This window comes from Hoplias malabaricus, chromosome 16 (genome assembly GCF_029633855.1).
Source record: "Hoplias malabaricus isolate fHopMal1 chromosome 16, fHopMal1.hap1, whole genome shotgun sequence".
Classification (NCBI taxonomy): Eukaryota; Metazoa; Chordata; class Actinopteri; order Characiformes; family Erythrinidae; genus Hoplias; species Hoplias malabaricus.
Window position 1 is genome coordinate 14,177,322 of NC_089815.1, and position 23,730 is coordinate 14,201,051.

At 40.6% G+C, this 23,730-nt stretch overlaps 1 protein-coding gene across 2 annotated transcripts in view; it reads left to right on the forward strand.

Annotated features, from left to right (window-relative positions):
• kdm4b (lysine (K)-specific demethylase 4B) overlaps window positions 1–23,730 on the forward strand; it is a 170,214-nt gene that overhangs the window by 107,934 nt on the left and 38,550 nt on the right. The window contains exons 11-14 of one of the 2 annotated variants that reach the window (XM_066647154.1): window positions 2,251–2,444; window positions 3,559–3,682; window positions 10,788–10,966; window positions 11,196–11,382. In XM_066647154.1, the coding sequence (XP_066503251.1) occupies window positions 2,251–2,444; window positions 3,559–3,682; window positions 10,788–10,966; window positions 11,196–11,382 (684 nt within the window). Of the gene's footprint in view, window positions 1–2,250; window positions 2,445–3,558; window positions 3,683–7,034; window positions 8,080–10,787; window positions 10,967–11,195; window positions 11,383–23,730 lie in introns of those variants that run through there. The other variant, XM_066647155.1, reaches the window with a different exon arrangement.

Here is a 23,730-nt window from a genome sequence, read left to right on the forward strand (position 1 = left end):
TCTGTGTTTGTAGAAATGAATTTTGCTCTGATTTCCAAGTATGAGGCCTTACGTGCTATTGCAATGCTGTTGGGTAGTGTGTATATAATACACTCAAGTCTGTAATTGTAGAACTACAAAGCACTTTTGTGGATAGTGGAGCTGAGAGAATGGGCATTGAGTGTAGAAACAAGGACACGGTCATAATGTTATGTTTGATTAGTGTAAATGCAGCCCGTATAAGTATGTGTTGTCTAGACCTTTTATCACTCAGTGTACAGCAGAAGGGGTGATTGTGGGCCTCTGTCAGACAGTGTGTGTGTGTGTAGGAGTGAGAGAGGGAGGAGTGATCGGCTCATGATTGCATAACAGACTGTGTGCTTTGCATGCACTTGTGAGATTTAACCCACGTATATTTGAGCGTGAACTTGTCTCTGGATAATAACCCGATATGGACATATGTGGTATCAGGAGAATCTAAAAAACCTGAAACTTTGATAATTATCAAAAATATGATCATTCTTTTGATATCAAAATTATCAAAACTTTCATTACTGTGTGACTTCCAGATTGCTTAAAACAGCTGTGCAGCCTGCCTTCCAAGCACCACCCAAATATAGTAGCTGAAAAATGCTTTTGCCATGTGTTATGAAAATGCACAAGGTCTTTTCCCATGGGCTTCAGAAAATATCTTTGTCATTTTGGAGCTACTGCATCCCTATGTGGTGCAATAATCAATAAAAGATATTATGCAACCAGTTTTTGGCCAATTGTAGCACCCCTTTTATGTGCATTTTGAGCATATTTTGCACAATTCTTCACAGTAATGCCATACAAATGCATACTCATTTTGCTTCGATTTGGGCCAAGTTTGATTTGAGTTATTGCTAAAAGAGTTCCACCCACTCATATTTGTTTAAATGTTGCAACAACAGCATGTAATAAGTTCAGACATTTTTTTGTTATTATTTACCTTCATGCAATAGATATTGCAATAAGATCATTTGTTTGTTGACCGGATGAAGATCCAGGGAATAGTTTGAAAAGGCCCATTTTCACATGACAATTGAGAATAAACTATGTATTTTTTTATATTAGTTTTAAATGCAAAGTTGTGAGAAATTATATGAAGTATACTGTAAACCAAATTGCTTGTCGATATGCTTAATATAAAATATTCCATATTTTATTGTTGAAAATGTGAATTGTGAAGTGCTGCCATGGACATACCAGGTGTCATGATGATCAGACGTTGTTCAGGATGTCAGACAGCTGCTGAAATCTGATTGGCCAATGATGGCCTTTTTTTTTTTTTGAGTATGACATCATCACCATAAAATCTGATTCAGGACATCACCCTCTACCAGCATACCAATTTTCATGTCAATCAGGTAATCCTGTGAAGCGTAACATTTTTTTTGCTGTTATAGCATCCCCTATGCTTGCAGATGCACCATGATGCAATCATATCTTCCAACCCCCTGTAGGGATCAAGCATGTGAATTATTGTAACATTTAGGGAAAGCGTTTTGTGAGTTATAGCTGTATTTGTCTGATTTTTGGAAAGTGAGCTCCACCCGTTATTGGGTAAAGTCTGTAATCCAAGCATTAATGAAAATCCAGCATATTTTGGATAATTATTAAAGTTCAGGTTCTAAAATGGAACAAAAACAACAGGGTTCTACGTACTGACTGCTTGAACCCTAATAAGAAGAAAAATCTGAACAAAAACAACCCTAAAGAAACCATTGAACAGAAGATGTCAGAACTTTTGACTGGTACTGTACATTCAGAATATATGGAAAATGGCCCAGAAGAGAGGAGGCCCTGCCTGAGTGGTCGTGTCCAGACATTGTACTGGTACTAATATATATTTTATTTACTTATTTATTTTTCACCGACTGGCCCACACGTAATTGTCTTGATTCTGCGGCTTAACACTCCGAGTGTTGCTACAATATAATGGAAGCTTATACCAAACCACTTACCAATCATAAATTGTTATACAATCTCCTTACTTCAGATTGAGTTGTTTAGTCAACTCAAATAGTCTACTGTATGTGATTTCTAACGCCTTAGGGAATATTGTCTCATAGACATGGCCGCCTCATGTGGCAGGACCCACTCTGCTTATACATTTTTTACAATGAAATAAAAATTGTTTATTAATCATCTTTATAAAAAATTATTGACAGTAAAATGATTGATATAGTGTTCCTTTGTGATACCCCCAGCCCCCTAACTTCTGTTCCACTGTCTTTCATGTGCTAGCTGACGCTCTCCAGCAGGCCCAGGAAGATTTAAAGAAAGAAGATGAGAAAGTAGAAGAGAAAGAAGAAAAGAAGAAAAAAAAGAAAAAGAAGTTTGAGCCTGAACAAGTTTCCTTCCAACAGGCCTTTGAAAAATTTGCTGTGTCCAGAATAACTGATGGACAGAATAAGGGAAGCATAGCATCAGATCCTGAGGTGTGTTTGCTTTGTTTCTATAGCAGTCATTAACCTTTATTTTAGTTGTGTTTGTTTGTTTGTTTTTTACAATATACCAACCTAATGCTGAGAACTTCTTATTCAAACCTTAGTTTTATTAGTTTTATTGCCATTAGTTGATATGAATAAATATGAAATATAGTCTTGGGCACATGTTCAGGTTCAAATATTCAGTAGGGTTCATTTTTAGTAGGTATTTTTGGTAGTGTCGCAGTCAAACAGGTCCAGGGGCCTAAAGGTTGTGGGTTCGATTCCCGCTCCAGGTGACTGTCTGTGAAGAGTTGGTGTGTTCTCCCCGTGTCCGTGTGGGTTTCTTCCAGGTGCTCCAGTTTCCTCCCACAGTCCAAAAACACACGTTGGTAGGTGGATTGGCGACTCAAAAGTGTCCGTGGGTGTGTGTGTTTGTGTGTGTGTGTGTGTGTGTCTTTGTTGCCCTGTGAAGGACTGGCGCCCCCCCAGGGTGTATTCCCGCCTTGCACCCAATGATTCCAGGTAGGCTCTGGACCCACCGCAACCCTGAACTGGATAAGCGGTTACAGATAATGAATGAATGAATGAATGAATGAATTAATTAATTAATTAATAATTTTTAGTAGACATTTCATAACTTATGTTTGTTGTTAAGCTTAAAGTTTTTTTCTGAGATTTCTGAAAAAATTTAAAAGCCAATCCTCTGCAAAAATGATTTAGATGAAGAAATTTTTTTGAAGTCAAATTTTCTGCCAATAAAATTATTTCCATATATATTATAAACATAAATGAGAACTTATAGCAAGATAAATTTCTTAATATCTCTCTAGAAATCATTTGAAATCTCAAGATGTTTATTATGATTATTAGTATTATTATTATTATTATTATTTTTATTTATATTTTTTTTACAGTGTGGGGCCTAGAATAACGTTTGCTTCAAGTAGTAGGGTAAATGTATTATGGGAAAAACCTAAACACAAACATTTTACATAAAACAAAGAAAATACATAAAAAATAGAATTAATTTGAATATTTGGGTCGTTTTAATAGGTATAGGTTATCCTTATGGAGCATTTGACATTTGCAATGAGCAGGTATGATGTCTATTTTGTTCCCACAGACAAATTTATTCCCGAAGATGAAGATGAAAGTGGAGGTGAAGAAAAGTCGAAGACATCCATTCAGCAAGCCACCCACCCACACACCGCTCTTCATCGTCAAACAGGAGGTTTCCAGTGATGAGGGTGAGTCTAGCTTTCATTATGTCATTGTCACAAAATATCTTTAAAAATGTTCTTTTGTGACATATTTTTTGAAGCAGGTGTTTGGCCACTCGACTGCCCACAGTCTGCCCTGTTACTTTTCAAAACATATAGTGTAAAAGAGACTCACAATGTATTATAGCACAAATAGGATTAGCTAGTAGAATGTATATATTTAATATGTATTACACAGAAACCTAAACAAATAATATATATATATATATATATATATATATATATATATATATAAGTTTGTTGGACAATGAAACTGAAACACCTGGTTTTAGATCACAATAATTTATTAGTATGGTGTAGGGCCTCCTTTTGCGGCCAATACAGCATCAATTCGTCTTGGAAATGACATATACAAGTTCTGCACGGTGGTCAGAGGGATTTTAAGCTTCTCTTTACAGGATAGTGGCCAGGTCACTATGTGATGCTGGTGGAGTAAAAAGTTTCCTGACTCGCTAAAGTGGCTCAATAATATTTATATCTGGTGACTGTGCAGGCCATGGGAGATGTTCAACTTTCATGTTCATCAAACCAATCTTTCACCAGTCTTGCTGTGTGTGTTGTTGCATTGTCATCCTGATACACCGCACCACTTTCAGGATACAATATTTGAACCATTGGATGCACATGGTCCTCCAGAATGGTTCGGTAGTCTTTGGCAGCCCAAACCATCAATGATCCACCCCCATGCTTCACTCTGGGCATGCAACAGTCTGGGTGGTACGCTTCTTTGGGTCTTCTCCACACCGTAACTCTCACGGATGTGGGGAAAACTGTAAAGGTGGACTCATCAGAGAACAATACATGTTTCACATTGTCCACAGCCCAAGATTTGCTCTCCTTGCACCATTGAAACCGACGTTTGGTATTGGCATGAGTGACCAAAGGTTTGGCTATAGCAGCCCGGCCGTGTATGTTGACCCTGTTGAGCTCCCGACGGACAGTTCTGGTGGAAACAGGAGAGTTGAGGTGCACATTTATTTCTGCCATCATTTGGACAGCCGTGGTTTTATGTTTTTTGGATACAATCGGGTTAGCACCCGAACATCCCTTTCAGACAGGATACTCTTGCGTCCTCAATTAATCCTGTGGGCTGTGGTTTGTCCTTCTTGGTGGTATGCTGACATTACCCTGGATACCGTGGCTCTTGATACATCACTAAGACTTGCTGTCTTGGTCACAGAGGCGCCAGCAAGACGTGCACCAAAAATTTGTATTCTTTTGAACTCTGGTATGTCACCCATAATGTTGTGTGCATTGCAATATTTTGAGCAAAACTGTGCTCTTACCCTGCTAATTGAACCTTCACACTCTGCTCTTACTGGTGCAGTGTGCAATTAATGACGATTGGCCACTAGGCTGGTCCAATTTAGCCATGAAACCTCCCACACTAAAATGACAGGTGTTTCAGTTTCATTGTCCAACCCGATAATGTCCTGTCGTTAATGTAGTGTTAGAAGGGGTGGTAGTACCGTCACTGTTGGACACTGGTTCAGTGGTGACCACCATTACTGAAGGGTTTTTCCAGGCACACTAAGTCCAGAGTGCAGGACCAACTTCAATCGTGTAGTTGGTTGCAGCTTAAAGCAGCAAAAGGTTTGGACATTCTGTATTGTGGTCATGTAGAATTAGATATAAAAGTTTTGGGATGGGTTTTTTAAGGGAAATTTTGGTAGTGAAGGATCCAGAGGATGCACTTACTCAACAGAAACAAATGAAAGTACCTGGTATTTTGGGGATTAATGTTTTGCGAAGTTGTGTATGGAGTAAAAAAGGATCAAAAGGATTTTGAGTTGTAAAACAATACTCACAAATGTAACAGACTTTGTAACTGCATTTGAGCAACTACATACATGTAAATTAAATTTGTAACTGCATTTGAGCAACTACAAACACGTATAACTAAAATCCACAAATGTATTGGAATGCACAAATTTAAAACAACAACTACAATAATAATAATTTAAATTCACAAATGTGTAAAAGAGATTTGCATGTGTAAATCAAGTGTTGTGAGTGTGTGAATCAGTACCTCCTCAAATGGCTTACAATGTGCAAGAGCAGACCTTTTTAAGGTTCCAAATGTGACCATGGGATTTTTTGAATGAGGTGGAAATAATCCACACATTCACGTTCTCTGCTGCGTGTGCGAATCTCTTTTTGCAGTTGATGGCCAATTGATGAACCAATAGGAAAGCTTTAGCTGAACCAATCAGATCGCGAGGTTTGTTTAACCAGGAACACTGATTTGTTACTGTCAACCATAGTGCTTTTCCACCAAATGAACTCCGGTTCTCGAAACGGTTCCGTTCCTGATTCTTGAAACCTTGGTTCTTTCCAGTGAACCGATTTGTTATTTGTTTTATTATTATTTTTTACAATATTTTGTTGAGGTATATTTTCCCCATAATTCTCCAGGTTTTAATGTTTTATACTGAACATTACATGCAATGCAGTCTAAAACAGAAATTTTGCCCAAAAGCTAAAGACTACTCTCAATAATACAACCTTCAAAAAGCATCAAAAGAATTTATAAGATAAAATATCAGTCAAAACAAACTGATAATCTACAATATGCTCTGTAGGCTCTGCTGTTTCACAGAACATCAGATATGAACATGATCATTGTCGTTTTCCTCCCAAAGTGTCCCATCGTTTGCTGTCTTGGAGCTGCTGTGTTGTCAGCCTGTCTTTTCAAACTTTTCTTTTGGGGAGGACTGCTGTTCTCATCATTCATTGTGCTGCTGTCTTCTGTTGACCCAGTATCAGAATCCTCTATTGCCAAAAACAGTTCCTCTCCACCGTCTGACTCGCAGTCACCCATGGAATTCAGCAAAGCCAGTGCTTCCAAAGCAGTTTACGTCCTCTTGTGCTCCATTGCAGGTTTCATTTTCTCCAAACAGGTAGTAGGAAAAAAAGTAATGATGTGACTGCATCTGTACACATGCTTTTATGCAGGCTCATAAAAACATGCCTACAGGCGTGTATCTGTGTTCTGAGCAGTTTTGAGATATTGCGCTTCGAAAGAATTTACATTCCAATTGGCTAAACTGATATTTAGAACAAGTCGCTTTCATAGATGAAAATGAAATGAATTAATTAAATAAATGCATATGTTTTAATTAAGACCTCATGTATTAAAATGTATAATAATATGGTATGGGCTCAATATTTATAACATGTAAGACAAGATTTTCAAAGAACTGCAAGATGAAAGGCAATGTTTCAATAATATATTTTCATGTATTACAACTGCTTATAAATTTAGACATACAATCATACATTTATTCATTCAATGTCTGTAACCACTTATCCAATTCAGGGTCGCGTTGGGTCCAGAGCCTACCCTGAATCATTGGGCGCAAAGCAGGAACACACCCTGGATGTGGTGCCAGTCCTTCACAGGGGCCGAAACACACACTCTCACATTCACTCATACATATGGACACTTTTCAGTACCCAATCCACATACCAACGTGTGTTTTTGGACCATGGGAGGAAACTGGAACACACTGGGGAGGACACACCAAACTCCTCATAGACAGTCACCCAGAACAGGATTCGAACCAACAACCCCAGGACCCTGGAGCTGTGTGAAAGCAACACTACCTACAACACTAGTTTTTCCACTGTGCTACCCAACAACTATACAAACTATGAAAATTAATATAAATTAAAATTAAATAATTTTGCTTTAAACCGGTGGTTGCCAACCAGTCGAAAATGATAGACAGGTCCATGCAAGTTGCTCAGGATAAATCATATGGTTGCATTGGTTATCAAGTTTAAGTTACAGCTGCATCATTCTGTAACTTCAGTGGTTTGCTGGATAGTTAAGCAGGGACAAAAATATATATTTTTTTTATGATTTTCAACATTCAATAGGATTAATTGTCATTTCAACTATATACAGAGTACAAAGTGGGAAGAAACAAAGTTCCCCAAGGACCATTGTGAAACATAATGCACGAGTGCAGACAGAAACAAAAGTGTACACAGACAGACAGTACAACACAATGCAGACAAAAATGTGGAATGTTATCTGTAGAATATCTGCACAGCAGTCTTCATGAAAGAGCTTTTTTATGAGAACATAAGTGATAACAGTATTTCCCTCACAAAATTTCACTCAGCACATGCCCAGTTAACCCAACAAATCTGATATTTGTTGAAATTTTTAGTGGCTTCTGACATTTAAACAAAATGTATATACATGGAAAAGTGAATGCAGATTTGTGGCTGCTTCATGTTAGGAAACATATAAAGAAAAAGAAAAAAAAGAAGTAAAAATATACAGTATAAACAAAACTAAGCTAATCAAATCAATTTGTCCCAGTATTGCAGTTTTATTCATAAGGATTTATTTGATTGCCAAAGAGTTTTAGTATTATTGTATTTCTTGAAAATTTGAAATCTTTTTCATGTAAAGCATTTTTTTTAATATTTAAAATTAATTTTCACATTAAAATAATGTGATAAATATGTGATTATGGTGGGGTTTTTTTTGTTTTGTCAAACAAAAATGAATTAAAGGTTAACAAGTCAAAACGCTATCAGGATTAAATGAGTTAAAATTAAATATTACCTGAGCTTATAGTAAATGACAAATGATTAAAAATATTATAACTAAAAGATAAATGGAACAGATGGGCATCTCTTTTCAAAGATGTCTAAATAATTTTGTGTCACCCATAGTAACAATGCAAAGCCTAAGGTTCTTTACTCACTGATGTTTAATAAAGACACCAAGATACAACACTAGCATCGTAGAATGAAATGAATAAAACAGAGTTAATCTGTCAGTTTCACGATCAGTTAACCTGATAAAACAAAAGAAACCACTATATACCACTTTTGCCTGCTTGTAAGGTAAGAAGTAAGTGAGGATTACATTTCTTGAAAGTTCTTGGTCAGATGTCTTATGATTCTGTCTCACTTTAAAACCTTGCAAGGAGACAATGGTTCCATTCCTTCATTCGGATGACATCAGGAAGTGACATGCACAGAGAAAAATTAAATGTAACTTGTAGAAAGAAAAATATTACTTAAATAAACAACAGAAGACATAGTGAGTACTGGATAAACCCCAAAAAAACTAGATGAATTAATCCAGTTTCATGACATAAATATGCAACGGAATAAGAGTGCCACCTGCTGGTGTAAACAAAGAACACAGGTTTTTCTCAAATCAAATCAAATTTATTTATATAGCGCTTTTCACAACTGATGTTGTCACAAAGCAGCTTCACAGAATTCCAGTAAGACAAAGATTTGACATGAAATGTAAAAACAAATGTAAAACTCTCAAGTGAGCAAGCCAGGGGCAACAGTGGCTGGAAAAACTCCCCCAGCTGAGGAAGAAACCTTGGGAGGAACCAAGGCTCACAAGGGGTGACCCATCCTCCTCTGGTCAATCTACTGGTGATAATAGTTAGTAGTCGGTGAGAACTTCAGTGTAGGGACAGCTTCAAGGCACTTGGTGGTTGCTGGAGCGTGGGCAGCTGGTCTGAAGCGTGGAGGAGGATCTCGACAGTCATCCATCAGTGTCCAGACAGACAGGTGGGCAGTCGTTTACTCGGAAAGATGTAAAGGGATGGAATTAGTTTTGAACTGTTTTGTGTTTGTAAAGTAGAAAATATGAAAATTTCCAGAGTGTGGCTAATGACTCCGGCAGATCTGACTATGACAGCTTTAACTAAAAGGAGAGAACCAGGAGGACACACAGACACGGGAGCATCCTGAAACACTGGCATCCCTCCGCTCCACCGTCAAACCTGAGTGATCGCGAGAAGCGGCGGGACGACAGCACCAGCGTCTCAGTTTACTATAATTCCCTGTGTCCAGGAGTTTTTCTTCCCCTTTCTTTAACTGCAAACACACATTTAGTGCTCTTAGATAATCTAGAATGTTATTATGAATTTTGAAGAATAATTTAAAAAAATGCTGCCGCTGGTGTGAAACCAGCACATATAAACATTGATTAATTCATTCATTGTTTTTAACCGCTTATCCAATTCAGGGTTGCAGTGGATCCGGAGCCTCCGTAGAATCCCTGGGCACAAGGCAGGAACACACCCTGGAGGAGGCGCCAGTCCTTCATAGGGCGACACACACATTCACTCACACCTACGGACACTTTTGAGTCACCAAACCAACCAACGTGTGTTTTTGGATTGTGGGAGGAAACCAGAACACCCGGAAGAAACATGGGAGAAACATGGGAAACATGGGAGAACACACCAAACTCCTCACAGTCACCCGGAATGGGACTTGAACCCACAACCCCAGGACCCTGGAGCTATGTGACACTAACTGCTGCGCCACTGTGCCGCCCTCACATATATACAATGTAACAAAAACTTTGCTTCAAATCTGATCTGGGCTTTCATTTTGAAAACACTGGAAAAACCAGTAGAGTGTTGATTCCTGTCTTATGTCAGTCTCTGTTAGAGGTATTTATATATGAAGAATATGTTTGCGGAGTGGAGAAATATTTGGACAGTCTTTTCTCCTTAAAGTGTTGTACTACTTTCTGCCATCTTGCAAACACACTGCTGTGTCTTGTCTCTTGTGGAGGGCAAAACATAACCTAGGGGAAAACCAAAGTTTCCACAGGGCGGGACTGACTTGCATGTTTGGCAGTCCCAGCTATGAAAACAAGGGGCTGAGATCAACAAGACACAGAGGGTGTATGGCTTTATTCTGTGCTTACAACACATTTACTATCTCTTAACATTTAAATTAGTTGTTTGCTGCTATATTAAATGTAGTATATTTAATAATTTTTAAATTATAATTAATTTAAAAATTCAGGTATTGCACACTTAAATCAGCCAAATGTAATTTGACAAGGGTTGCCTAGACTTGCATGAAAGTGTGAATACATTAAGTAATATGCTTCACTTACTGAAATATTTACATTTTTGGTATTTGGAAAATCCAGGGTGTTGAATCCTAGTTTGCTGCATAGAACCCCATCCACCAAGGTAGTATATCAAAATTCAGCAAGAAGACTTCGTTTGAAGAAAGGGAGACATAACCCTTAAAATTGTAATATATGTTGTTGTTTCTGTAGAGCTGTATCCAGGGATGCCTGAAGCGGGTGAACTGGAACAGGAAGTAAAGAAGCAGGAAGATGGGCTTCTGTGGCAGAGCCGCTCACCTAATTTCCTGGCAGAAAAGCAGTTTAACGCTGCCATGGCAACCATCGAGCCGCACTGTGCTGTTTGCATGCTGTTTTGCCCGTACTCACAGGTACCAAGACATCCAGTGCCTGTCCATCACAGATCATATCTTGATCTTTCTCTCATCACACAAACAAATACAAAAAACACACAGACACACACCTGCATGTGTTTTTACATTGTGTGATGAAACCAGAGCACCCAGATGAAACCACGGAAGCACCAAACTCCTAAAAGACAATGTTTATAGTATATTTTTCCAGTGTCTTTTTTTTAACTAAATGTGTGTTTGTTTCCAGCCTCATAAGGAACCCTCCACAGGCCCTGTGTCCCTGTGTGGAAGCAGGACCCAGCCACTGGTTCCTGAGATGTGCTTTAGTGCTGGAGCAGAGAACACTGAGCCACTGCCCTCCAGTGCACGTATCGGGGAGGATGGCACCAGTGTCCTGCTGGCCTGCACCAGTTGCAGCCTGCAAGTACATGCTAGTAAGTAAAAATGACTTAGAAATACATATTACCTTTTAAAACCTCATAAAATTCCATTGCAGTGTCACTGCTATGCTGAAAGTGCTACACCTGTCAACAAAACATGATAATGTGCAACTATTTGTCATTGTACAATGTACAACAAAATGAACACAAACACACACACTAGTGCACTAGAGCAGCAGGCAGACATCCCCGGCATCTGGAGAACAGTTTTTGCTCAAGGGCACCTCAGCAAGTGGAATTGGGGAGGATTGGCGGAAGGGGATGGTGCTGTTCCTTTACTCCCACCACCCCCAATTTTCCTGCCGGTTGAGGGAATCGGTCCTAAGCCCTCTCTTCTCTAACAAATGTCCACAAAATTTAGAATGTTCCCCACACAATTATGGACAATGATTTATAATAGCCCAGTTATTCTTTAGAAAAATATGCTGGAATGTGTATTAGAAGATGTTTTGTGACATAAGACCTTAAATGGCTAAATACAATGAGTTTAATATGAAAAAACAGCAATTTGTTTTGAAAACTCGCAAAGAGTAATTGTAGTAGTTGTATATTTACAGGGACATTGGAGCTGTAGCATCTTATGCTGTTCCACACTCCACTTTGTCACGTTGTGTATACACTTCTTCACCAGAGCATGCTCCTCTCCCCATACACACTTCCTATTTCCTTGCCATTCAGACACTTTACCCTGCAGACTTTTATTTATTTCCTTTTTATTTTTTCAAACGTCCTTGTTTTTCTTTGATAGAGTATCTGAGCTTTTAAATATACACAAGTCAGCAGCACTACGAAGCCATAATTGGACATTTTCTGCTTTTGATACTTTTTAAAGTAGCCTGATTGCTCTATGAACCAGGATTGTTCCAACAACCTTGGCATTTTCAACAGGCTACAGTGAAAAAAACTTATGAAATGCCTCATCATTTTTTTCAGCACGTGTTGTCAGCCATTTTATAGACTTCTACAGAGAATGACAGCTTTGGAAAGTGATTTTCGGAGCCTGCTATCAGAGTTTAAGGACTGGCATTTCCACGCTGTGTGAGGAGTAACACTGAGTGGGAGTATGGGCACCAGACAGCGGGCTGAGGGCTTAACAGAGCAGCAGATAATGGAGAGACACAGATCCAGACCAGAGGATTGTGTGGATGGCAACACTGCCTTGAGTACAGGCAATGGGTGCAGATTGAAGCTAGACCCAAACGTCATGCTTTGTATAGCTCTGTAGTCTCGTCTTCTACTCCTGGTACTACAGACGGTCCAGGAAATTCAGCTGCTAAACCTAACACTGCTGCTGAGAGATCAAAGCCCAGAACAAGTCTGGAATATTGGTCTTACTTCAGCTGTAAAACAAATTTGAACCACGGCATGCCATTCATGATAATCACAAATGCAGTGAACACAACACAAAGTGCCAGAAGTATCAGCCGGTCACAACAAACTCACATCAGACACCCTGATCTTTGGAGATGACACTGTTAATGGGGTAACAAATCCAAAACTCATAGTGCAATCTGAGCCAAACATCATATTCCCTGAACTTAATGCAAAGCTTCCAGTTGTACTGGCTGAGTGCATGACTGTGAAGCAGACTATTTTACATATTTGAAAGAATAACACTGTCAAGTAGGAGTCTGAAGTTTAAAAAAGAGACTTTAATGAGCTCTTTAACACACTCAGCAAGTTCAACATACAATCTTTTATCAGTAGACCTTTACCTGCAGGAAGCAAGGTTACTGGGTTACTGGGATTAAACCCTTGGCTACAGAAAAGTTGCAGGTCAAATGGACTGAACTTCATTGACAACTTTAATGTTCTTTGGGAAGAGAGAACTTTTTAGGAGAGATGAACTGCACACAAGCAAGAGGATGACCTGAGGGAGCAGCAGACACTGCACATGAGTGGCAACAACCAATTCTATCATCTGCCAGAGACACCAAAACCCCAAGAGGAATTTTTGATGTCCTCTATTGTCTTTTCCATCTACACCAATCATTGGAATCATTGTCTTTTCCATTTACACTTGATCACAACCTGCTCTGTGGCAAGATAGCTCTTTTAAATATCAGATCTTTCAAAAACAAATCACACATTTTGTTACAGCACATTGGCTTGATTTTATACTTTAAACTGCAACTGTCTTAATGAAGTCGGCTCCTCCAAACTTTGATTTTTTTAAATGTATCTCGTGCCAGTAGAAAAGGTGGAGGTCTAGCTGCTCTGTTCCATGGTTCTTTTCAGTGCAAGAAGTTATCATTTGGTGACTTCACATCATTCGAGTACCTCTGTGCAGTTCTGAAAAGGACACCAAAGATATTACTAGTAACTATCTACAGGCCTCTGAAGTACAGTGCTAATTTTATTGATGAATTTACAGAGATGCTGTCTTTTATTTTTACTGACTTTGACCATTTTGTTGTTGCTGGTGACTTTAACATACATATTGACAATCCCAAGGACTTTTGCCAAGGAAATACATACCATATTGGACTCTTTTGTCCTTTCACAGCATGTTACAGGGAGTACACATAGTCATGGTCACACACTGGATTTTGTTATCTCAAAGAGTCTAAACATATCAACCACTGTAAAGGTGTCACGGGGGCGTGATGAGTGGATTTACGGAGGCGGACACACTCGCTACAACACAGATAGTTTTAATATATAGATAACACAACAAACGAACTTGATGAGAAAAACGAAATAACACTACTTAGAAACATAGGAAAAGAGCACGAAACAGGCAGGAGACCGAACAAGGAACGAGAAACGAGAAACAAACACTAATATAACAACTGGGAAACAGAACGAAACGGCACGACTCGACTTGAACAGAGCAAAACTACAAATGACATAACACAACAATATGACCTATAACAGGAAGTGAGGGAAGGGGACTTAAATACATGAACTAACAAGAAACACCTGACACAGATAATGACAAAGAGGCGGAACAAAAGGTGGAGCTAGAGTGGAACGAGGGCGGAGATAGGAAAAACCACAAACAGACAGAGCTACATGGAAAGAGAAAACAAACAAGAACTCCCGGATTACCCAGGAGCTGGCGCAGGAGGGGCCAGAAGAAACAAAAACATGAAACCAAAAGACTCAGGACAAGACAGGAAATGGAACAAGGAACAAGGAACTAGACTTAAACGGACACTGGACAGAACTAGAAAGAAGAGACGGGGAACGAGAGAAGACAGGAGACAAGGCAGGAGCAAACACACATGACTGGACCTTTGATTGAACACTAAACGTGGACTGAGACGGAACAGGAGCAGATAAAGGTGATGGGACTGGGAACTGGACATGGGTCTGGACAGAGGGTCTAACTGATGATTGGACAGGATGTTGGAAATTTGAAGAAAATGGTGACAGGACAGGTGACTGGACAGAGGGTTTAACTGGTGACTGGAGAGGAATAACAGGGAACTGGACACGAGACTGGACAGAGGGTTTAACAGGGTACTGGACTGGGCTTGGCAGGGGTACAGGAACCATGACCTTAACAGGGATAGATACAAATACAGTGACAGGGACTGGGACAGAGACAAAGGCTGACACGGGCACCGGGACAAGGACAGAGACAGGAACCAAGACAGGGACAGACATGGGAATTAATACAAGTGCAGGGTGCCCAGGACTGGCAAAAGTCTGTGGGACTGTCCAAGGTGCCAGCCTGGGCACAGTTCTGGGGAAAGTCCTTGGGGCCGGAGCCACAGTCACGGGTTCAGAAGTGGCCAGAGCCACAGTCACTGGAGCAGAAACGGCCGTAGCCACAGTCACGAAGATAGGAGCGGCTGAGGGAGCCACGCTCACGGAAACAGGATCGGCTGAGGGAGCCGCACTTACGGAGACAGGATCGGCTGAGGGAGCCGCACTCACGGAGACAGGATCGGCTGAGGGAGCCGCACTCACGGAGACAGGGGAACCTGCGACGACGTCCACGGAGACGGGAACCTGCGACGACGTCCACGGAGACAGGGGAACCTGCGACGACGTCCACAGAGACAGGGGAACCTGCGACGACGTCCACGGAGACAGGGGAACCTGCGACGACGTCCACGGAGGCAGGGGAACCTGCGACGACGTCCACGGAGGCAGAGGAATCTGTGACGTCATCCACGGAGGCAGGAGGACCTGCGACGACGTCCACGGAAGCTGCGACGTCGTCCACGGAGGCAGGAGGACCTGCGACGACGTTCACGGAGGCAGAGGAATCTGCGACGTCGTCCACGGAGGCAGAGGAATCTGCGACATCGTCCACGGAGGCAGGAGGATCTGCGACAACGTCCACGGAGGCAGAGGAATCTGCGCCGTCGTCCACGGAGGCAGAGGAATCTGCGACGACGTCCACGGAGGCAGAGGAATCTGCGACGACGTCCACGGAGGCAGAGGAATCTGCGACGACGTCCACGGAGGCAGAGGAATCTGCGACGTCGTCCACGGAGGCAGAGGAAGCTGCGACGACGTCCACGGAGGCAGAGGAAGCTGCGACGTCGTCCACGGAGGCAGGAGCGGCTGGAAGCGCCGCGCTCACGAAGACAGGAGAGGCGGGCGTCGCGCTCACGTAGACAGGAGCGGCCGTAGGCGCCGCGCTCACGAAGACAGGAGCGGCCGTAGGCGCCGCGCTCACGAAGACAGGAGCGGCCGTAGGCGCCGCGCTCACGAAGACAGGAGCGGCCGTAGGCGCTGCTCTTCCAGGAACAGGAGCGGCCGGAGGCGCCGCTCTCACGGGAACAGAAGCGGCCAGAGACGCCGCTCTTTCGGGAACAGAAGCGGCCGGAGGCGTCGCTCTCTCCGGATCAGAACCGGCCGGAGACGCCGCTCTCTTAAGAGCTTCCAGATCTGCCAGGAGGCTTGCAAGCTTCTCCTGGACGGCAGAAGGGACTGCAGCGCCTTCTTTGGAAACAGGAGGAGCAACGTCCACGGCGGCAGGGGCTCGTGCTGTTACGTCGTGGACTGGAGCTGTTAAGGGTTTAGGGGGTCTGATGGGCGCACTCTTGAGGGATTCCCCCGGAGGTGCGCCCCTGTTAGCCTCACCTCCGTTGTCCTGAGGTAGGAGGCTAACAGCCCCTACCCTTAACCCCTCCCCCCCCCCCCCCCCCCCAAGAATTACCCCGGACCTAAGGGGATAATCCTCCAGCGAGGGGGAGACTCCAGCCCGCTTTCTCCTCCGGCTCCGTCGATTCCCGCTGGAGCAATTACTCGATTCCTGAATCTAGTCCTTTGGTCGAAGATAAGTACCCGCGCCGATCTGGAGCCATCGACTCCATTCCGAGGCCGCTCTTAACGCCTCCTCCACGGGATCTTTGGGGCCTGTGCGAAACAGAGTCCGGCGAATAACACATCTCTTAAACGAGTAGTCCGTGCCAGCTGTGTCCTTTTGTTGATCGGTCATTTTGTCACGGGGGCGTGATGAGTGGATTTACGGAGGCGGACACTCGCTACAACACAGATAGTTTTAATATATAGATAACACAACAAACGAACTTGACGAGAAACACGAAATAACACTACTTAGAAACATAGGAAAAGAGCACGAAACAGGCAGGAGACACTAATATAACAACTGGGAAACAGAACGAAATGACACGACTCGACTTGAACAGAGCAAAACTACAAATGACATAACACAACAATATGACCGATAACAGGAAGTGAGGGAAGAGGACTTAAATACATGAACTAACAAGAAACACCTGACACAGATAATGACAAAGAGGCGGAACAAAAGGTGGAGCTAGAGTGGAACGAGGGCGGATATAGGAAAAACAACAAACAGACAGAGCCACATGGAAGGAGAAAACAAACTAGAAAGTGCCAAGATGTGACAGAAGGATGTTGCGTTGTCAGATAACTACTGCATGTCCTTTGATATGTGGGCCCCACCAGTCATCATAGGCAGAAGGGTATGTGTCAAGAAAAGTTTTATAAAAGACTGCAGAGCTACACTTTGCATGAGTAAAATGTGCACTACACCATGTGAACAGTCCCACTCTGTTGATGATCTGCTGAATAGTTTTAAATCAAATATCGTAAGTGTTATGGAGGAGATTGCGCCAGTTAGAGTGAAGGCTATGTCTTGCAAACAGAAAGCACCAAGGAGAAATGCTTCTGTTGTTCAAATCCAAAAGAGGGATTGTCGTAAGGCAGAATGCAGATGGTGTAAAACGAGTCTTTGTATTCACAAAGAAATCTACAAAGATAGGCTATGTGAATACAACACGACAATATGCAAACACGACAATCCTGTTTCTCTAGCATTATCAACAACAACATTAACAACAGCAAAATCCTCTTCGCTGTGGTCGACAGACTTACAATCTCACCCACAACAATGGCCCCTGAATCGCCTGAGATGAGAGATGTAATGAGTTCATTTTTTTTTTACGCTAAAATCCAGAATATCAGACAAGCCATTGTAAGTACATCCATATAAGCCTGTACCCACTCCATCACCTCATTAAGACATCTTAGTTAAAATATCAGAATTCAGTACTGTTAATAATGAAATTTTAATTGACACAGTCATCTCAAACCATCCACTTCAGCTTGACACACTACCAACCACATTTTTAAAGAGTGTTTTTCACACTATAGCACCAGACTTACTCCACATTGTAAACACCTCATTCATGTCAGGGGTCTTTCCCCTCACTAAAAATTGCAGTTGTAAAGCCTTTCTAAAAAAAAAAAGAAAAAATTTATAATCATCTCAAAAAAGTAACTACTGAACAATTTCTAATCCTCAATTCATTGCCAAAATTATTGAGAAAATAGTTTTCAGGCAAATTACTAGCTTCTTGTCCTTGAACAGCAGCCTAGACAAATTTCAGTCCAGGTTTTGGTCTAATCACAGCACTGAGACTGCTCTAATTAAGATAGTTAATGACATTCACTTAAATACGGAGGCTGGAAAGGTATCTCTTCTAGTGATCGACCGATATGGGTTTTTTGATGGCCGATGCCAATTTTAGACGTCAGTAGTGGCCGATGGCTGATATGTAAAGCTGATATTCCCATTCCTCAGGCAGTGAATAAACTAGAGGTATTATCATGATTTTTACAGAAAACCCTTCAAATTTGTAAAAGAAACAATTTAGAGGTCCTGAAATATATATGAAGTGGTCAAAAGCTTATGGAAACCACAAAAAAATGTATGCGCTTGTCTTATTTTTTTTTTAAATGTTAGTGACTATAAACTGAAGAGTTAATGAGTCCCATTACTTTTTTCTTTTTAAAACTGTGTCTCCAGGGGTGTACTTTCATCAGGTAATATTTCAGGTAATCAGGTAAAAAAGTTGATACCTCCTACTGATTTGAAGTTATTCAAGCTGGAGCAGACAGTGGACAGATGGCCTCTCCAAGTGTCTCTTTAGAACCCAAGCTCTCCATAACGAAAATAATTACTTTTACTGCAAAAATACAGTGTATAAATCTTGTCTAGATCTAATGTCAACATCTTAGTGTTTTTCTTTACTTTCTATGATAAACTAATCTCTCACCAAGTGGCCATTGGCCCTCACCCTTTACACATTCAGTAAAAACCCTTAGTTATTTTGTGTTTTATTCTGATGTACTGAGTTTATTTCTGATGTTTACACTTTACACTGTTTCTCACCAACTACAGTGTTCCTTTAAATGACTGACCACACCCCTACTGCATTTAAATGTCCTCAGTGGGGGAAATGTAACTAGTAAAAGACATCTAAGCTTTGAAACATTTTTATTGACTTGATTATTGTTTGTGGAACTTGTGGCTGCTAAACAGAACAGAACAGAGTCTCTCACGGTGTCTGGGTCTGTTAGGCGCTGAAAACATATGCGCTCTGCTGTGTCCCTCCTCCTTGGGTGCACATCGCCATAACTCTGCCCCTGATTGGTCTACAGACTTGATTGACATATCGTTGAAAAGCTGAGAGCCTAAGCTATGCAGTAGGTGTCCACATGGGCCCACAGGGATCATATTTTAATTATTTTTTGAAAATGTTTTTCTGGATTTTTTTTCGGCCAGTACTCTTGACACAAACATGAGGATTACTCAAGAACGGTTTGATGGAGAAACTCAGATTTAATCTCGTTTTGAAGGGGACTATCTAAGGTAAGCGCTGCTGTGCTAATTTTGTGTGTGAGCCACTTGTGAGCTTTTCAGTTTTCGAGAAGCAGCGGTTTTGTCATTGATGAGGAAGAAACCTGAAGTTTGGATAAATGTTTGGTTTTTTTGGCATTTAATTCCATAGTCCTACATTTTCGCTTATATCCTCGTGATCCTGAGAGTCTGCCCGTATGATTGGTGTATGATATGTACAAAATATGATATGTATAAAATATTAAATTAATGAAAATCAACAACTTTAAGCTTTAATTTGGTACATTAACTGTCGACTTTGGACTTGTAGTACTTGAGATATATTGACGGAATAAGAAGCGAAATAAGAGGTCATTTATGATAGCAGGTTATTATTGAGTGTATGTTACAAAGAGCAGCCAGTAACAAATAGTGAGAGCTGAAGAAGAGGAAATAATTCATACCAATAATTCATATATAATTCATACGAGACGGCATGCAGCTACTGGTTGGAGGCTTGTACTCCTGTACTTGTGCTTAATGATGTCTGCCTGTGAGATGGCAAAATAGACACAAGGGGCGCTCTAACAGCCAGAATGATGGAGCTGCCCACAGCAGTGTCTGTGTGCATTGTGTAAATATTGGCCTCCTGTGCTAATATATCGGCCGATGCCGATTATATAAAAAATGCCAGAAATTGGCCCGATTAATCAGCCGGCCAATGGACTCAGATCTCAGTTTTAGTAGTAATGTTAAAGCAGTTACTCTATCAGCATTTTACCATCTTAAAAACATCAGTAAGACCATAGATTTTCTGATTAAACCAGACCTGGAGAAACTTATCCATGCTTTTATTTCTAGTATGATTGATTACAAGAGGCAGTAATGACATGAAAAGGCATCGGCATCTTACGTTCGGATGACGCTGGCACATGCCAGTGACATTGGCACCTTACGTACGGGTGACAGTGGCATGAGCCGTTGACATCTGCATCCGTTGGTATATACTCCAATTAATTGTTGAACATCTGCCAGTAGCCTAAGTTTAGCTAGCACATGAATGTTTAGGCTATAGCTAACTAACACACGTATGCTACTAGCATGTAAACGGACCAAACAAGTAACATGCTACAAACATAGCATCCCATCTTCACACACAGTTCACTATTACTTTGTTTATGAACAACTGAACTACAAGCTTTTCCCATTCTGATATCACAATATATGTTTGCATCCGGCCCAAAAATCCAAGAACTGAAAATCATTTATAGGTGCCATTGGTGCATACATCGGTAAGGTGATACATCACAGTGGCATAATTTACACCTCAGCTGTAGTGCCAGTTTAGGAGTATATGATAATTATCTTAAATGATTATTCTGACTAGTCAGAATGTGATTGTAGATATCTTAAAATTATTATTCTGACTAGTCAAAACATAGCTGACATAAATAGCCCATTTTAACGTCATGTAAAAGTTGCCAGTAATCATGTAAATGTTGTGTATTATTTCCACAGTTTGGTCATGCAATCTATTGGCGACAGAATGCAATTACTGCATCATTTAAGGTGGAACAGAATATCTGAATAAGAAGCTGGCGAATAAGAAGCCAACTTCAGCGTTGTAGATTTTTTTCTGCATTTCCCCCAGTCCCTGACATGTAAATAAACTAAGCATCGTCTGGTGTTATTACGATGTAAGCGTGCACACATGGCAACCGTTGCGGCACATGGGGGGGACGAATACACACAATGAATTCAGATATCTGAAAATGTATTTTTGACTAGTCAAATTTGAATTTGAGATATCTTAAATACAAATTCAGGATTTATGACTCATCAGAATTCGATTTTGAATTTCGAATTTTTCGAAATTTTCGAATTCGATGACGTCATTAGATATATCTTAAAAGAAAATTCGACTAGGCAAAATGTATCTTATATTATCAGTCTTTCCCCTAACTCCAGCAGTCTCCTAATTCCAGCCACTGCCCTATATGGTGCAATTCTGTTCTCTCTCTTCGCCAATCGCATTGGGTAAAACAATAAAACGTAAGTTCAAGCCTTAGTAGGGCATTTAAACATCCAAACAATATTTAAGTATCTCTAGCAGTTTCGCACACAAAGAATTACAATACTGTATGTAGAACACAACACATTTCTATTTTGCGACAGATATTTCCCTCAGTGTAAAAGTTAGCTTACTGGTTATCTTCCTTTTCTCTGAGGGGAAAATCTACCGCCAATGTAATCTTTACATGTAGTGTACGGATACCAATACAGGACAAACGTAATCTCATTGTGAACCTCTCAAAACCACTGAATGTGGTAGCAACTGTCTCGTTTGACTGTCACAAGCAGGGGAGGTGGCCTAAATTAGGGGACACCAATAATCTTAGCAGTATTGGCACCTACTTAAACAAAAGGGTTTTTATCTAAAAACATTTAGATTTTCTTTCAAAGTCAAGCAAGTCTTGTACATTAATCTACACATATTTGACTCCTGAAAAATGTTGATTTGAGTGAGTAAAGTACTTCTATTTATTTACAGTTAGCTAAGATTTCCAATATTGTAATTAAAGTGGCCGGAACTTGGGGTACCTATGCTACTGTTCTTAGTCAGATTGTAAATGCAGATATCTTAAGTTGTGATCTGACTAGTCAAAATATAATTGTCACTAATCAAAACTCTGTTGGATATATCCGGTTTTTAATTAAAGATACATGCTATATAATGTTAAAACGACTTGCCATACTGGCACCTAAAAATTACTTTTCAGTTCTTGGCTTTTTGTGCCTGACGCAGACATATATCGTGATATTAGAATGAGAAAAGCTTGTAGTTCAATTGTCCATAAACACAGTGATAGTGGACTGTGTGCGAATATGGGATGCTATGTTTGTAGCATATTAGCTAGCAGTCTTCCCCCTAACTCCGGCCGTCCCGCTATTTCCGGCCACTGCCGTATATGGTGCAATTCCGCTCTCTCTCTTCGCCAATTGCAATGGGTAAAACAATAAACATAAGTTAATGCCTTAGGGCATTTATTATGTAGAGTATGTAGAGTATACCAACACAGGACAAATGTAATCTCATTGTAAACCTCTCAAAACCACTGAATGTGGTAGCAACTGTCTCATTTGACTGTCACAAGCAAGGGAGGTGGCCAAAGTTAGAGGGCATCAGTAATCTTAGCAGTATCAGCACATACTTGCCAGCACATGCCACTGTCACCAAAATAAAAATCAATACCATTGGCATATGCCACTGTCACCTGAATGTAAGATGCAGATTCCAATGGCATATGCCATTGTCACCTGAACGTAAGACGCCGATTTCAACGACACATGCCACTGTCACCCTTATGCAAGGTGCCAAAGTCACTGGCATGTGCCAGCGTCCCCCAGAAGGCGATGCCTTTCCATGTTATTACCGTTACTGTTGATTACTGTAATGATCTCTTAACTGGACCTCCCAAAAATACCATTAAACAGCTTTAGCTGTTCAACCCCATTCTCAGATCCTTACACTTGATACCAGTCTGTTACAGAATAGACTGTAAAGTGTTATTACTGGTCTATAAATGTCTTAATGGTGTAGGACCAGTGTATTTATCAGATCTGCTACAGAAATATGAGCCGAGCAGAGATCATAGATCTTTAGGAACTAGTCAGTTAGTCCTGCCTCAGGTGAAAACTAAACATGGAGAAGTGTTTAGCTAATCTGCCACTCTTAAAAGGAACCCCGACTTTAGGCACTTTTAAATCAAGACTTAAAACAATTCTGTTTGAACAGGCTTATAGCTTACAGCTGCACTTTTTATTCTGTAATGGCACTTTAGTTATTTTTTTTTTATATCATTTTAAATTGTTTTAATCATTTTTATCATTTTTTTTAATTCTTTTTATGTATTTCCTTTTATTGCTCTATTTTAATTGTTTTAATAGACTTTTATTATTTTTATTCTTGTTTTTAATTTATCTGTTTTTTCTGTAAAGCACTTTAAATTGCTCTTAAATGAAAGATGCTCTATAAATAAACTTGCCTTGCCTAGCCATGCCAGGTATTAATCATAGTTTCCAACTCTTTTAATCACCAGCCAGCCATCACCTTCCTGGCACTACTGTGTACCTTGAAAGTCAGCTTGAATAGCAGAAACTGGCTGGAATAGTTGGATGGACAACACAGTGCTAGGAAGGTGATGGCTGTATGGTGAGTAAAAGATAAGTGGGACAGGTGAAATGATGGGGACAAAAACTACAAAATAATA